This window comes from Podarcis bocagei (genome assembly GCF_964188305.1).
Source record: "Podarcis bocagei genome assembly, chromosome: 11".
Taxonomy (NCBI): domain Eukaryota; kingdom Metazoa; phylum Chordata; class Lepidosauria; order Squamata; family Lacertidae; genus Podarcis; species Podarcis bocagei.
The window spans coordinates 7067062-7085052 of NC_138136.1; the positions used below are offsets into that span (position 1 = coordinate 7067062).

The 17991-nt window shown below is 40.7% G+C and overlaps 1 protein-coding gene across 2 annotated transcripts; it reads right to left on the reverse strand.

Moving 5' to 3' along the window:
- Nucleotides 1-1106: 1106 nt before the first annotated feature.
- Nucleotides 1107-16261, reverse strand: GKAP1 (G kinase anchoring protein 1). Of its 2 annotated transcripts, none has more exons than XM_081213837.1 (12): nt 15948-16261; nt 13214-13480; nt 11822-11965; nt 11174-11251; nt 10444-10576; nt 8466-8488; nt 7354-7503; nt 5083-5184; nt 3800-3863; nt 3462-3532; nt 2947-3024; nt 1107-1421 (listed from the first exon to the last, which is right to left on the reverse strand). In XM_081213837.1, the coding sequence occupies exons 2-12, from the start codon at nt 13430-13432 to the stop codon at nt 1374-1376; spliced, it is 1110 nt and encodes a 369-aa protein (XP_081069963.1). In that variant the 5' UTR covers nt 13433-13480; nt 15948-16261; the 3' UTR covers nt 1107-1373. The 2 variants fall into 2 exon arrangements, with proteins under 2 accessions (XP_081069963.1, XP_081069964.1); XM_081213838.1 differs by having other exon boundaries at nt 13214-13476; nt 15944-16261.
- Between the last annotated feature and the right edge of the window lie 1730 nt (nt 16262-17991).

The window sequence follows — 17991 nt, forward strand, 5'->3', positions numbered from 1 at the left end:
GTCATTGTCCTCCAGCTTCACTTTTAAAAAGTGTTATTCATGCTGTAGATGTCCATCGCTGACAAGTTCAGGAATGTGTTCAATAAGAGGTGTTGCCAACTTCTATCCAAAGGAACAGGGCTGAGCCTTGCATACTAATCGTATCTTCAAAGCTACTGCTTGTCCAGTATGTAGGTGGTGTGAAGAAATACCTGGGGGTTGGTACCTTCTATGAGCCGCATAATCTGATAAACTGATGTTTGGTTGATGTGTTTTAAAGAAAAACTAAATGAGAGCTGCACTAAAATTAGCAAGGGAACCCAATTGTCCTCTTAGGTTCTGTTCAAGCCAATTTGTAGGAAGAACTGGAACAGCTCCAATGTTATGTTGTAACTTGTTTTTAATGTTGCCTTTTAATGTTGTAACCTGCCATGGGACTTTAAAGTGAAAGGTGTCTGAAAAAAAAGCATGTGTTGGGCACTGAGGATTCCTTGCTGCTCTACTCTAAGCAAGCCCTTAATGAGAGTATAAATATGTTTACTTAAACATGTTTGTAAGCCATGTTGAAGAATTGTAGAATTATAAACCTGTTAAACCATGAGATTTTTTTAAAAATTATTTAAGATAATCTTTTTGCGGGGGGGGGGAATCTAGGACATTTTCTATGTGGCAGGACTGTAGTAAGGGAGAAAGGTTTTATTTCTTTTTGGAAAGAACCGTACCACATGGGGTTGCCATATCTTGAAGAGCAAAAAAGAGAACACAAAGCAAATGAATGCACATGACAACCCTAGCTTAAGGAATCTTGTTTATATATAGGACTAACAGTGAAGTGACAGCATTAATCATTTAAAGTTCATTACATAATTACTGAACCCTTCAAAACAGTGTTGGCAGGAGTTCTTGTTGCAGACCCTGTGTTCTGATGTTACCCTCAGAAGACCTTGTCCAGAACCACTGCTTTGCCCTTTTTTATTATGCCCTCTTCAGTACTAGGTTAAACAAGTCAAGCACCCACCATTGAGTGGATGGGTGAAAAAGCAGAAGGTACAAAGGATGGAAATGGCATAGAAATACAGTATGGGCCAACAATTTCAATAAGGCTAAAAACATTAAACACACCAGGGTCATAAAAATGACAAAAACTTTATTGAGTGATGAAAAACTAGGTGTAGCATTAGGACAAACAAGGTTTGAGCATCACTGTAACATTAGTTTCCAGCTTCTCTTCTTTATACTAGAAGTGCAATAGATTGAATATTCAGAACATTAGTCAATTAAACTTCACTCCCAAACCCAGAAAACTGCATAGTTAAGCAGTAGTACAAATACATTTCTGCAAAACCCCTGAAGATCAAATTTATTTTTTTGCTCTGATTTTGGTACAAATGTGATCACCTGCACTGATCAGACTCTGAATTTCTTTTCCCTTTTCTTCCAGCCTATAACAGAGAAGGAAAAAAGCTTGTGTTATGAAAACCTAAGTATCAACAAAAAAATGCTAAAATTTTTCCCCAAAACAGGGCTTTTGCAGAAAGCACTAGCTGTGCCTCTTCAATACTGCCACTTCCCACAAGAGCCCTCTGGGAAGGGAGAGAAACACTCCTGAAAGAATGGGTGGATTCTCTCCCTTTTCACAGGTTATTTTTTTCCAGGAGGAATAGAAATCACTTGTCCTTTCCCTTCTCAAGGTGTGATTCATCACCTACAAGCAGCACTTTCTTTAGACGGATGCTCATTGTTGCTGAAACAAGTGAATACGCTTGTGGATCCTGAGCATAATACTAGGGAGGAGACTTAATAGTATCCTCAAGTTGCTGTTTATTGCACACTGAAGTACAACATATACACAAACAAAGGAATGTGTGTGAGAGGAGAATTAAGAACTGCCTGCCCGGGTCTTCATAGCTGTATTATGTGACCCTGCCTGTCCTGGGTGGAAGTCACCCATGTCTGGATGCCTCCCTCACACAGGATAGATACTGTATTGGCCTGAATATAAGCCACGCTTTTTTTTCCAAATTCTGATTGTGAAAAGTTAAAGTGTGGCTTACATTTGCAACCTTACGGTATCGCTGCTGAAACAGCTGCCCATGGGGGCCATCCCAACTGCATCTCCCAATCCTCCCCCCGAGCCTCTGTAAGGAAGGGGGAAGGGGTGGAGGCCACCGGCAAAGCAGCACAGCTCCTCCCCCCCAGTAGCATCCTGGGAGCGCAGGGCAACGACACGCAGCCCACCCACTGCTCCCAAGCCTCCCCTGGCACCGGCTTGAGGAGGTAGTGCTGGGAGGCGGTTTGTGTTGGGAGGTGGGTGAGCAGTGCGCTCAAAACCAAGCACCGGCTTGGGGAATGGGGCGCCGGCCGCCCCCCATTCAGGGCAGTAGTGCCGGCAGGCAGGCCGCACCCGCAAATAAGCCTTGAATTTTAAAGGTGTGGCTTATTTGCGGGTGCGTCTTACATTTGGGCCAATACGGTAATCTTGTGTGTGTATCTATATATGTATCTATAGGTATCATCTCTCTCTCTCTGTGTGTGTGTGTGTGTGTGTGTGTGTGTGTGTGTGTATAAAGTGTCAATTAGAGATAACAGGTAATAAACAATTATGGTGATGGGGGAATTGTGCAGATCACTAAGCGACAAGACAGAAAAGGAGATTCACTGAATACAGTGGATCCAGAGGAAATATTTGTAAAGTCTGCTTTAAAAGCTCCTTTTTAGAGCAAACAGACAAAAACTTGGTATGTAAACATAAACAAACAGGCTTGGATCCTAAGTAAGTTCACTGAAGGAAAAGTTTCTTGTCCCCCTTCCTCTAGCAGCTTCCATTGCTTCTCTGACACTGTTCAAGACCTCCAACCTTCCTGGAGAGGATTTTTAGGAGTACAGGCAGCTGCAGTGGTGGGATGGGTATAATAAAAGTTTCTCCTGTGAGTTTCTGTTTATTTATGAAGTAGCTAGTAACGTTACCTGATATTTTGTTAGCTCTGCTTGCAGTAACTTCACTTTAGATCGTTCTTGTTCCAGAGCAGCATGAAGGCTAGTAACCTTAAAAAACAAAATAAAAGCTCAACAACTACTGTCTTGTCTCTTAACAAAGTGACATTTTGAAGATAATAAAGTTACATGCCTATGACAGCACTAATGAAAAAGAAAATCAGTATGTGCTATTTTGCCTATTAGCTGAGTTTCAAAATTCTTGCCTGGAAACTTTTCCTGGAAATAATGTGGCAACATGTACCATTTCTGGCAGCAAGTTCACAATATTTTGAGAATTACTGGAAACTATATAAAGTTGCTGTTGCAAAGAGAAAAGACAGGATTACATTTTACTAATTTTTACTCACTGAAATTAATCCATCTAAGCTGGGTGCAGAGGGACGGTCCTGTTCCATGAACATAACATTACTCATAGTTCTTCCAACCCAGTTGTTCTGATATTTTGATTTAATATGCTTTTAAAAATATATTACAGAAATGTTTACCTGTAAAGTCAGCTCATTCTTAATACTCTGAGATTCATCGACCTGAAGCAGTATTTCGGCTTTATCTTTCACTAAAGTTTTAAAACAAAACAAAAAAGATTAGACTTCCTATTTTTAAAGATGTTGAGAATAGTTAGAGGCACATTTTTCAAGCACCACGAAACATGTCTGATGGGCTGCATTCAGCCATGCAGGGTCACAGATTGCATCGGGCTGCTATGAAATAAAAACTGAACAAGCCTATTTGTCTTAGCACTGTCCAAACAATTTGCAGATAGATTTAAGGAACATAGGTTTTTAAAAGAATTTTAATATTTAACAAACAAAGCACTACTTACTCTCTCCTTCCTGCAGCATTTTCAACAGCTGTGCATTTCGTGCTTTCACCTCCTTATACTTGGCCTAAACGTTTTAAAAGTTCAATTAATGCAAACGGCATATTTAAACAATATGGACATTAGCGTATTAGTTGTACAGTGCAATCTTATCCATGTCTATGCTCACTGAAACTTACTGCCCAGTAAGTGTATTTAGAATTGGTGCCTTAACATTTCAAAATCAATCTCTAATCAATGGGACAAAAGGAAAATATAATAACACAAGTACACTCAAGATCCCCCAAATTCCATTTCTGATAAAAGTGTATGTGTGGGTGAGCTTCAAGAATCAAGAGAAGATGGCAGAGAAAAAGAGAAATATATTTTTGAGCTTAAAAGTCACAAAATTGCCCCATTTATATAAGGTTGACTGTTGCCTTCAAAGATCAATTAATCTTCCTTGATCCCTACTGACAATTAAACAGATGAGGTGGGTAATGTGCTAAAAATAATTACTCTTGGCAACATTCATAAATGCAACAAAAATATCTAATAAGTTACAAGAAAGGAGATTCAGACTAAACATTCTGAAAAACTTTCTGACCAGTAAGAGTTGTTCAACAGTGGAACAGACTCCCATGAGAGGTGGTGGACTCTCCTTCCTTGGAGGTTTTTAAGCAGAGGTTGGATGGTCATCTGTCAATGGATGCTTTAGCTGATATTCCTGCACTGCAGGGGGTTGGACTAAATGACCCTTTGGTCCCTTCCAACTCTTAAGATTCTAGTAAACACATAACAAGTCTGTGGTTATTCTCCCCCCCCCCCCACTGAACCAAGTTCTTCTGAACATTAACAAACTGTTGACAAGTAGTTAATTATTTATAAATGTGGACTTTTAATGCAACATGTCCAACTCTCTCATGTGGTAGAAACACCTATAATTACTAAGTTCTCTCCTTACAGCAGCATTAACTGGTAGAATAAAGAATATCTATGAAAGAAAACAGTAAGAAAAAGGTTGATTTACAATTACTATGTCATCATGTGGACTTTCTGAGGCTGGGGATGGAGGACTGACAGCGTACACTGAAAGCCTTTAAATGATAAGCCTATTTTACTAAGTAAAAATCTTTTATTTACTTCTGAAATAATAACCTTATCTAGATGCCACCTTCTCCTACTAATATAGATTAAATGTAATTTTTATTTTGAAAAGCAGTGTTTTGAAAAGGCTAATACAATAAATATTTTCAATCTAAACATTTGTTTAAATTAAATGCTGCATAAAGAAACCCATTACATACCTCCCATTGAGTGATTACACTCTTTAATTGCTGGATTTCTGCATCTTTCCTCTCAAGTTCCAGCTTTAGTCTCTCTATTCTTCCGTCTTTCAATACAAAATCCTCCAGATTTTAAAAAGAGAGATATAATGTAAAATGAATTTTACACCCTTAACAAGGTTGAGGAGATGTAAACTATCATTCAAAATATTTTCAAAAGTAACAAATGAACATAGGTATGCTTTAAAACGTTAGCAATTTAAACTTTTCGTATTTCAAAAATAGAATGGAACTTACTATATGGTCACATATTCTATGGAAACTGGCATATAACACTGATTGTTAGTCCAAAATGTTTCCTCATTCAAGAAGCTATTACAGTTGGTCAAAAATTATTTCACTACAAAGAAATTTCAATCATTACCCAGAGGGTAAGCTGCCCCTGAAATTCAGAGCAGCTTTAAAAGGTGACCTGTCCAGAGTTCAGGTAGGGCAGGTATAGGGAACCTGTGGTTCTACACAGGTTGCCAACTACAACCAACTCCCAGGTGAGGTCCCTGCAGTCTGAAGGCAGGCACATCTTGTCCCCATCTTGAAAGACGGGGGGAAAGAAGACCCATGCAACTACTGAACCGCTTGATGCTGGTGTCAGGAAAGGTCCTAGAACATATAATTAAACAGATAGTCTAGGGATACTTAGAAAAGGATGCTGTGATTACTAAGACCTAGCCTGGGTTTCTCAAAACAAGTAATGCCTGTTGAAATCCAATTCCTTTTTTTGACCAAGTTATTGTACAAGCTTAGCGGATCAGGGGGATGCTGTGGAGGTAGTATATCTTGATTTCAGTAACACTTTTGATAACGTCCCCCATGATATTCTTGTGCAGAAACTGGTAAAACGTGGGCTGGATGAGGTAAATGTGAAGTGGATTTGTAGGTGGTTGACTGACTGAAAGGGTACTCATTAATGGTTCCTTGTCATCCTGGGGGAGAAAAGACAAGTGGGGTGCCGTAGGAATTGAGGGGATGTTCATCAAATCTGCAGATGACACCAAACTGGCAGGGGTAACCAATGCTACAGAAGACAGAATCAGGATTCAAGATGACATTAACGGATTGGAGAACTGGGCCCAAACTAACAAAATTAATTTCAATAGGGACAAATGTATTGTACTTAGACAGGAATAACCAGTTGCACAGGAGACACCTGGCTTGCCAGTAATACATGTGAAAAGGATTTAAGGGTCTTAGCAGATCACAAGCTTAACATGAATCAACAGTGTGATGCAGCAGCGAGAAAAGCTAATGCTATTCTAGGCTGCATCAACAGAAGAAGTGTCCAGATCAAGGGAAGTAATAATACCACTCTATTTTGCCTTGGTCAGACCACACCTGGAATAGTGTGTCTAGTTCTTAGTGCCACAGTTTAAGAAGGGTATTGACAAGCTGGAATGTGCGCAGAGGAGGGTGACCAAAATGATCAATGGTCTGGAAACCAAGCCTTATAAAGAAAGGCTGAGGAAGTTGGGTATGTTTAGCCTAGTGAGGAGATAGCCATCTTCAAATCTCTAAAGGGCTGTCCCGTGGAGGATGGAGCAAGCTTCTTTTCTCCGGCTCCAGAGAGTAGGACCTGAACCAATGGCTTCAAGTTACAGGAAAGGAGAGTCCAACTAAATATTAGGAAGAACTTTGATGTTAAGAGCTGTTCGACAGTGGAATGGACTACTGTGAAAGGGAGGTTTTTAAACAGAGGTTGGATGGCCATTGTCATGGATGCTTTAGTTGAGATTCTTGTATTCCAGGGGATTGGGCTAGATGACCTTCAGGGTCCCTTCCAACTCTACAATTTCATGCTTCTATTATCAGTCCTGGAAAGCATGGGCAATGAATGGCCAGGGATGATGGGAGCTGTATCTCAGCAACACCTGGTGAGCCACAGGTTCTCCACTCCTAGGGCAGGTGAACAAACACACCAATCCCTGTGGCACACATTATTTAAACCACTTTTACTCGACTCTTCAGCCAAAAAGATGAATAAAAAAGTAAAAACAAGGCAATCCGTGCCAGAGGCTTACAATCCAAAGGCACTACACAAAATGAAAAATGAAAGAGTAAAACAGAGAAACTAAGGCACCCGTTCTTAAAGTTACAGTTTCCTTGTCAGATATTTCTCAGAGGAGGAAATTTAGTGGCCTTTCATACCTATATGCACTTTTAAGCAGCTACTCAATTTCACCTCCTCTATTATAATCAGTACAATATACTTTCAGGAATTTAACACATTTAACATACATGTGTGGGATCACGCGATGTACTGTTATCCATTCCATTATCTGTGATATGCTCTCTTCTTTTCTCCCTAGTAATTATTTTGTGCACATCATCTTCCAGTCTATTGAAGAATTCACCATCATGCAAGACAGTATGTGAAGAGTTCAATTCCTGCCAAGAAACTATAATTAATCTCTAGTAAAACAATTCAGCAACTTAACAATAAGTAATTACTCTAAGGCTTATATATGAAATCCCAATCTAAATATGAAATTTCAGCTTTAAAGCAATTTACAATAATATATTTTTTTTCAAAATGCCCTTGATAGGTCTTGGTAATTGCATCAGGCAAAAAGTTAGCATTCTTTTAATAATGCTTAGATACTATTTTAATCACATTCTAAATTTGCTGGCCTTGTAATGCAGCAAGACATGGAATACATTCATGTATTTCAAAATAACCAAGTAACCATTGTCTTCCTACAATGCTTTCATTCTTTGCCTTCCCAGCACAGCAAGAAAGTGTTGCATCATTCAGTTTGATGGTAAAGCCAAGGCTTAATTTGCCCAAAGTGATGTCCTCATGTAGTACACTTAGACCGACTGCTGTGTACTATGATGTCATCACATTCACTACCTGGACCATGATTAGCTGAGATCACATAGTCATTCAGAAAAAAGCCAAAAGAGAAGCTAGAAACAAAAAATTATGGCAACTAAACAACCAAAGATCAGGCTGTGAACAGGTACAAGAGAGACAGCTAATAAGAACTGATTAGGTTTCTCAAGGGACCATTTTGAACTTTCAAGAGCCCACTTTCCTTGTTAAAAATATATAGTGCAAAAAATTTGGTGCGGCCACAGAAATGATTCACTGAGAAATCTTTTAAAAACTTGTGCTGTAATGTTAATTTAATAGCACAATCTTTCATATACATTTTTTTCACAATATCTAGATTCCTGCTGTTCACTTAAGTCTCCCCAACAGAACCACAAACAATATTTTCATGTGACTTATTTAGAACAGAGCATGCCCTAATGCTTGCCAAGAAAGTGGAAAAATTAACGGTGCCATTTAAAGAATTCACTCATTATATACTTCAAGCATTATTTTTGTTTGATCAGGTACTTACCTCCTGCTTTTTGGGAAGGTGATCTGAAACAACATGAAAAAATGTAAATTATAGATTAAATTTAATTTGTGGACGAAAACCCTAAAACTGATTATCCAGGAATATTTCAATGCCATACTCTGCTAAATTATAAAATACGATTCTCTAAGTCTAAGCTAACATTTTCATTTGTACTTTAAATTCCTTGTATTCTGTTTTGCCAGATTTATAAATCTAGTAACAAAGCACCACTTGACCCACCTGAAACTAAACTACTGCAACTCAGTAGCGAATTTGCCACAAAGTGTGATAAAGTGTGTGATTTGCAAAATGGCCTCTGGTTTTCCGGGATGAAATCAATTTAGAGATCCTTCAAAGTACCGTATTTTTCGCTCTATAACACGCACCTGACCATAACACGCACATCGTTTTTAGAGGAGGAAAACAAGGGAAAAAATATTCTGAATGAAACAGTGGACGTATCATTTTTGTGCTTCATGCTGTGGCCACAGACATGTGATCTGATGGTGAATTTGGGGTGACCCAATGCAAAAATCCTGAGAATCCCTGTAACCACTTTTTTGCACCATTGCAGCCCCAGGCAACAGTGGGTGCGTGATTTTTGGGGGGCAGGCTGTAGCCATGGACATGCTATGTGCTCTGATGGTGAATTTTGGCTGACCCAATGCAAAGATCCTGAGGATCCATGTGGATCCATGCTTTGTAACCACATTTTAAGTGGGGAGGGAAGGAAAAACACAGAAGGCTAAGAATGCAGGAGAGGGCTATAACGTGAGGAAAGGAAGGCAAAAGTCCCCCCACCCACCCACACAAGCCAGCCAGCGCGCGCTCTCTCTCTCTCTCCCTCCCATCTGCATGTTTTCCGGCTGCCTGATATTTATTTTTTTTAATTGCCTTGACAGAAGAAAGCATTTTAACTGCATTAAGAACTATTTAGCAGCGAAACCTAAGCTTTGCCATCCCTTAAGAGGTACACAACACTGTAATCTTCCAGATCGCATGAATTTACAGGCAAAACACTGTTTAAGGATTTCATCCTTTTAAATTGAAGAAAGCATATTTGAATGCTGTGTGTCCCCAAAAACAAAAAGCAGGAAGTCAAATCAGAATTTTAAGCTGAACCTGTAATCTCTCTCCCTTCACAAACATTGTTCCCTCCGGAGCACGGAGAGGAAAGCAGACACTCTTCTTGCCTGGAGGGGAGGGGCTTTCCCTGCTCTTTGTTCCGTTTCAGCAAACACAGCAACGAAACAGAGCAGGTGGGCAGTAAGACCCTGAGGCAGAATGCAGGAAAGCAACCACTTCCTCTTCTTGCCTGGAGGGGAGGGGCTTTCCCTGCTCTTTGTTCCGTTTCAGCAATCGTGAAGCCCGATTTGATTTTTGTCTGATTTTTCGGCTCCAGGGACCACACATTCGCTCCATAACACGCACAGACATTTCCCCTTCCTTTTCAGGAGAAAAAATCTGCATGTTATAGAGCGAAAAATACGGTAGTTTTTGGTGTTAAAACTAAAACTGCTTTAGCTGTCCTGCTGGACCACCTTTTCTGGGGAATAGAAGGAGAGAGTCCAACTATGCTAATTCTACTATATCCTTCTCTCAGCAGTATTTAAACATAAAAGCAGTGCAAAGTTTCATTAAGACTTTAGGTCTTTCTACAGGCATTCTGTCCATGGGAGACTTCTGATTAAGCAGAGAGATCTCACTAATCAAAGGGGAAGAAGCATATTCTGCCAATTCTCCACCTACCCCCAGGACACAAACACTTCTCAGATTGTTTCAATTAATCCCCCAATACTCTGGAACATATCTGAGGGTACAAAGGGGGAATTGGCAAAAGTCCCCCCACTCACACTGTTGGCAATGGAAGTGAAGTCTGAATCCTGAAACTGAATTCCTAACCTGACAGGTGTCTACATCTTGTGACTCTTTTAACAGACCTAATGATTCTACGAAACATTTAGCACTAAAAACTTACCAATGTTAGAATCAGACTGGAAATCTTTTAAAGACACAGTGAGAGGTTTGTCTTTTCCCTGCTGGTTTTTTCTTTTCTCTTTCTTGTGTACAGCTTTTGATGGAGGAGAAGCACTTTCAACAGTTTCATATTCCTGTAAAGAAAAAAAACACCTTATACATCTGTCTTTAATATGAGAGGCTAAATCATAGGACATTATGGTTAAACACTGCCAAAGGGAAAACAAGTTACGCAAAGAAATATTTTGAAACAATATAAAGCATTTTAGTCTCTTGCTTAGTATTTTGAACCTGTGTCTATACAACTGGCTCTCTAAACAAGTAAATCACACATCCAGCATTGTACACAAAACTACATAAGATATAATTCTGTTTTCACCACTACTATTACCATAAGCAATTTTCTTGATCTGCCATTAACTCAACTGAATCTAGCAAAAAAAACTACAACTGTACATAGGCTCAAAAAAGTGCACTGTTAATACAGTGGTACTTCTGGATACGCACACCTACAGTTGGGTATCCTTCAAGATGCGAACGCGGCAAACCCAGAAGTATTTTCTGGGGTTTCACTGCACGCGTCTGCGCAAAAGCGGTCTACCACCATGCGTGCATGCGCAGAAGCGGTCCCTCCAGTTGTGGAAACCTCAGGATCTGACTGGAGCTCCGGAACAGATCCTGTCCGCAACCAGAGGTATTTGTGTTTTAATCATACTTAGAGAAGGGAATACCTTTTTGTGTTCTTCATATTCCAGTTTGCTGAGAAGTAAAGCTTTTTCAAGATCGGCTTCAAACATTTCAGAAGTCAACTGAAGAAACAAGATGGAAAAGTGTATCACGTGGCAGGGTTTTATTCAAACATACACCACCCTCTATCTCAGTATCCCATTGTCAGTTACTTATCAGTCACTCCCTCCCCTAAAGAGGGACACTTAGCATCTTCATTATATAGCTTCTGGAAATTGCCGAGGACACACCTCTTTCGACGCTAGAGATGTATATTTTTAGGATCCACCTTATTTGATTGTTGGTTGTTTTAAACAGCTTTTAGCGCTGTGTTTTAATTGTTGTAACCTACCAGGAACCAAAGGGTGAAGGGGTGGCTAGCAAATGATATTATTTGGCACCTTGACTAGAGAATAAATCTCAATGAACTAAACTTAACTTTTTTTCTCAGAACACACGCTCATGATTGCTGAAAGTTATAGCCTGATCATTTGCACGTTTATGCAGAATTAAGTCCTATTGTGTTTAATAGAGCTTTCTTTCAAACCTGACCCAAATGCCTGCCAATGCTAATGCATACAAAGCAGGTGCAGTGGTTAAAATGAATAATCATGAACACTTAAAACATTAAAATAACATATTTGATGAATTACCTGTTCATCTCTTTGTCTCCACTCTTGCCAGTTCTCTTCCTGAGAATCTTTCCTGGCTGAATTATTTAATGCTTGCTCGTGCTGAGACAAAGAAGCTCCATGGGAACTTTTCTGAGGGATTTTCTTAAAAGCGAGATTTCTGAGCTATAAAAACAATGAACATAAATAAATATTTTTATAAAGTATAAAACACTGTGACAAGCTGAAACCTCAGTGTAGGTTTGCTTTGAAGTGCCTTACATTATTCTGGTGATTTGATTAAGAAGAAACCTTCAAATAATGTTGGTGGTCTAAACTGGTTAAAATAATAAACACACGTTAGGTTCCCTGTGGACAAATGGCCAGAGGAACAAGGAAAGATAAGCTGGGCACAAACTGTAAGTGTAAATATACAATTCACCACATCATTCCAGCATTCTCAAGCTGACCCCCTCTACCTTTCCCCTTCCCCTTGTAATTAGTAAGCACAAATGCAGGGTCTGTATCTCTTTTTCATTTATGTATTGCACCTACCACCAGAACTATACTGAATTATTGAATGATATGATACTATGGGAGACTAGTTTTCTCTGAAAATAGGAATAAAAGTATGGTATTTTACAATATAAATAATGGTGGGTTTTAGCCAATGGTGGCTTTATGTAAGCTGAAGTGCTTCTCTTAATGTAAAGCTCGAAAGATAAAGGTAAAGTGAGGTGCCCCATTGCCACAAACCCTTCTCATCAATTCCAGTCCTCTGTGCCATATCCCACTGTTCCACATGGTCCCATAACCTTCAGGGGCAATCAGTGCAAATCAGGTGCCCTGCCTCAAGTGCTTTTGCTAGCATAATTGGATATAACCTGACATGAATTCCACAGCAACAGATGCATTACAAATATCACGAGTAGCTACAATATAGTAAGATAGGAAGCAAAATTGAGGAAGTCTTCCAAGTTCAAAATAATTCATAGTATGTTCTAGAAGTACTGCTAATTTAGTATTTGTTTGAAAACTGAATAACACTTAATACTACTCAATAATATTTGTATATAGGCATTGTCACCCACAGACAGTATTTTTTTTTTAAACTATCTGAACCATATGCACCAATATATGCTATGAACCTAGACACTTACATTAAAGAAAACAAGCACTCGAACATCTGCCCTACCTTAGGGCAGATTTCTTCAGAAACATCTCCTTCCAAAGATAAACGTTTGAAAGAAAGTTTTGAAAGAAAAGTGTTTAGGATTCACCTGATCATAAACACCTTCCCACTTCTAACCCCTGCTGGAATCTCCACCACATCTCAAGTATACTTAATTCTTGATCCCTCACTTTTTGACTTTTCCTTTGCATGCATGTGGATACCTGGCCCAACTGAGTATTGAAACATAACAGTCACATCACCTCATTGGCTTCACTCTGCTGCTGTTCCTTCTTTTTTCTTCTCTTTTCTTTTTTCTTTTCATTTGTGGTTGACTTGCTGCCTGAAGCTTGGGACTTTCCACCATTTCGACTGTTTCTTCCCTTTCCAGATTCTGAATCGGATCCACTGCCACTATCAACTTGCAAAAGAGCAAACCGTGATGCAGTAGTAGGAACCGAACTAATAACTGCAGAGGCCATTTTAACTTTGGAGGCGTCTAGAGGCAAACCGCTGTTTCAAGAAGCTTCCTGGATAAGTAACAGCAATATAAGGATGGGGTGGGGGAAGAAAAAAGATTCACCATTTTACTATAAGAGAACTGGTACATTAAAACACTTTTTTAAAAAATGGATTGCCGAGTTTTATATAGTAACCAAAAGACCTCACAAACAAAACTACCACATTTTTTTGAATCAGGTTTGATAAGGTGTTTTTTTTCATTTTGCAGAGTTAAGTAATCTAGAAATACCATATCCCGTTAAGCTCTAGGTGCATTAATAAATGTGGTGACTGAGAGCATGCCCAAGATGAATAGGCCCAGAAATAGCTGGCCCCTTTTTGGACAACACCCTGAATAAGTTGTTCAAGGGACAGGGTAATAATTTTTGCAAGAAAGCAGAAATACTTTTAATGAATGAGGAATTGCAGCCCCAAAGTACTTCTTTAATAACTATTTTTAATTGAAATAAATAAATTAATTTAAAAAATTGTCCAGTAGCACCTTAGAGACCTACTAAGTTAGTTCTGGGTATAAGCTTTTGTGTGCATGCACACTTCTTCAGATATTTTTAATTGGTAGTTTTTGTTGAATTTCTTGTAGCAGCCTTGGATGACTAATTTATACTCCTACTTTCTGTGCAAAATATAAAGAATGGTGATAAAAATAAAGCAAAAAAAATTAACTTAATACTATAGGGGGTTTTTTGAAAACAGATAACTAACTAACTAACTAACTAACTAACTAACTAACTAACTAAATAAATACTGTTATTCACTCTCTAAACTTTGTGCTTATTAAACACTTCAGATGATAGAAAGGTCACCAATAGGAACTATTACTGACAATGTAGCTGTCATTTCATTCCTATATAGGATTGCAAAAGGGAAGCTTGTTGATCTTTTGAAAACAGTGGCACACAAGCATAGTCTTCAGAAGAAGATTAACAAGGATTTTCTAAGAAAGTATCATGTACTCTTAAGGATAAAGTTTAGGAGTCTGTGGAACTATGGTTCCCATCCAAGGAACATGTTTTGAACAAAAAGAGCAATATAATTTCATGGAAGTGTAACTGTGGAAAAGTATCAGATGAAATGTTTGTAGTGGATCTTGCTGCACCACTGTGCTTGGAAGCTCCAAGGTTCAAAGACAGAACTAACAGATCTTTTAATCAAGAGGAATAAGCATGAGACATCTTCCCTGCTTTCTAAAGAATTCAATGTAAGGGTGTCTCTTCTTCCACATGCAAGAAGGCCCAAATAACAAGAAACTATGGATCAAAATCTACAGCACTAATATATTCCATGTAGATGTTTTCTGAACAAGGTGCAAGTTTTTTTCAAAAGGTACAGAACTCTTCTGAAAACAGACTTTCCATCTTCTGCTTTTAGGCGTGTACTTATGAGAATCAAGGTTTTTACAAAATGTTTTAGAAAGCAGATATAATTGCCTTCTGTGATGCTAAATAGGTTGCAATCTTAATTGCAGTAACCCGGGAATATCCTATTAATGTACAAACACTGAGCAGACACTGCTCTATAAAATGGATTAAATAAACACAATTTCAGAACGATAAATATATGAAAATGAATACGTATGCTTTACGTGTCTGTAAACATGGCAAGACATGCAGTTAAACAATTACTTATAAATTACTTTTTTATATATATGCCTAAAGAACAGTCCTGGCAAAGCTCAGAAAACTGCACATTCTTACCACCAGAAACTGGTTCAACAAAACATGTCATTTAAAAAGATCATTCACACACTTGCCAATGCCAATACAGTAGCTTTCTGCAGTTTTATCCAATATCGACAGGGGCACGACCCCAGCTAAAGCTAAGCCCTTTAAAGTTCTCATGTTTGGGGACCAATTTTCTAATTCTGCCCCACATAAACGAGTTGACACTGGGTGGAGGATGGCTCTCCTGAAATGCCATATATCCTGCCCAGTTCTGGGTTCTGCCTTCGAGAAAGGGGTGACTGAGAGACACCCCAAGATTAACAGGCCCAGCAGTAAACCCCCCTTCCCCCTACTTTTTGGAGAAGACCCTGTAAAAATAAAAAGTGCATGAATGAAAGCTAAGGTGATGATCAGAAATTGTGGGGTGAGCTTACACCTTTAGCCCCTCTCCCCGCTCTTTCGTTTCAGCAGAAAGTCTCCCCAGAGGGCAGCATGCCGCCCCACCCCCCAGTTTGAATAATAATACCGTAATTTAAATAATATAATTTATTATTTGTACCCCGCCCATGTGGCTGGGCTTCCCCGGCCACCCTGGGCAGCTTCCAAAGGGGATTAAAAATACATAAAAATGTCACACATTAAAAACTAGCCTGAATAATAATAATTGAACCCCCTAATAATAATAATAATAATTGAACCCCTAATAATAATAATGATAATTGAACCCCCTAATAATAATAATAATAATAATAATAATAATAATAATAATAATAATAATTGAACCCCCAAAAGCCAACCGTTGGGCGCCACCCACCGCGGAGAGCGTCTTGCTGAAGCCGGGCAGCAGCCTCCTCTGAGGGGCTGGAAGGAGGCAGGCAAGGCTCCGGGTCCCCCTTCGACGAGGCCCCGTCTGGGCGGGAGCGAGAGATGGCGGCCCCGAGGGGTGCGGAGAGCGAGGGGCCACGGAGGCCGCCTCACGGACGGCGGAGGGGCTGAGGGAAACCGGCGGCGGCGGTTCGGGAAACGGTGAGGGGCGTCGCGTGAGGCGTAAGGAGAGGCTCCCGCGCCGGACTCGCTCGCGGAGTTTGTTTATGTCTCGGGCCGCTTCGCTCGAGGGGGGGGCGACGGAGACGCGGAGGGAGGGGAGAAGGGGCGGGGGGCGCATGCGCAACAAAGCGGGCCTGTGACGTCTGACGCGGTCGCCGCGGGCGGGGCGGGGGCGCGAGAGGGCGACGCCCCCCCCCCCAAACCCCGCAGTCTCTGCTGGGTCTCCCTCAGGCGCGCCGCCGCCGGCGCCGCTTTCTCTTTGCCTCCCCCCGCAGTTAAGCGCGCTCCGTGGGCGGGGGAAGGTCCCGTCACCCGGAGTCAAAACAGTTGCTCTTTGGGGGAAACACGTGGTTGACGCTCTGCTGTTGGCGTTGACTGCGCACTTGTGGTTTTATCATTTTAATATATGCTCTTTAATATATATTTTTTAATCAGGGTTAGTGGCGCTCTCCGGAAAGAAATACAGTATATATATGTGTGTGTGTGTGTGTGTGTGTGTGTATCTTGTTGTTTAGTCGTTTAGTCGTGTCCAACTCTTCGTGACCCCATGGACCAGAGCACGCCAGGCACTCCTGTCTTCCACTGCCTCCCGCAGTTTGGTCAAACTCATGTTAGTAGCTTCGAGAACACTGTCCCACCATCTCGTCCTCTGTCGTCCCCTTCTCCTTGTGCCCTCCATCTTTCCCAACATCTGGGTCTTTTCCAGGGAGTCTTCTCTTCTCATGAGGTGGCCAAAGTATTGGAGCCTCAGCTTCAGGATCTGTCCTTGGCCTGATTTCCTTCAGAATGGATAGGTTTGATCTTCTTGCAGTCCATGGGACTCTCAAGAGTCTCTTCCAGCACCAGAATTCAAAAACATCAATTCTTCGGCGATCAGCCTTCTTTATGGTCCAGCTTTCACTTCCATACATCACTATTGGGAAAACCATAGCTTTTACTATACGGACCTTTGTTGGCAAAGTGATGTCTCTGCTTTTTAAGATGTTGTCTAGGTTTGCCATCGCCACTAGGTGTATCTATACAGTATCTATCTATGTATCTACTTATACCTATACCTCCTGCCAACCTAGCAGTTCAAAAGCACATCAAAGTGCAAGTAGATAAATAGGTACCACTCTGGCGGGAAGGTAAACAGCGTTTCCGTGCGCTGCTCTGGTTCGCCAGAAGCGGCTTAGTCATGCTGGCCACATGACTCGGAAGCCGTACACCGGCTTCCTCGGCCAGTAAAGCGAGATGAGCACCGCAACCCTAGAGTCATGGGACTCTCAAGAGTCTCTTCCAGCACCATAATTCAAAAACATCAATTCTTCAGCGATCAGCCTTCTTTATGGTCCAGCTCTCACTTCCATACATCACTACCGGGAAAACCATGGCTTTTACTATACTTTGTTGGCAAGGTGATGTCTCTGCTTTTTAAGATGTTGTCTAGGTTTGCCATCGCCACTAGGTGTGTGTATCTATACAGTATCTATCTATGCATCTACTTATACCTATACCTCCTGCCAACCTAGCAGTTCAAAAGCACATCAAAGTGCAAGTAGATAAATAGGTACCGCTCTGGCGGGAAGGTAAACGGCGTTTCCGTGCGCTGCTCTGGTTCGCCAGAAGTGGCTTAGTCATGCTGGCCACATGACTCGGAAGCCGTACACCGGCTCCCTCGGCCAGTAAAGCGAGATGAGCACCGCAACCCCAGAGTCGGTCACGACTGGACCTAATGGTCAGGGGTCCCTTTACCTTTTCAATAGGTGAAGACAGGAGTGCCTGGCGTGCTCTGATCCACGGGGTCACAAAGAGGCAGACACGACTAAACA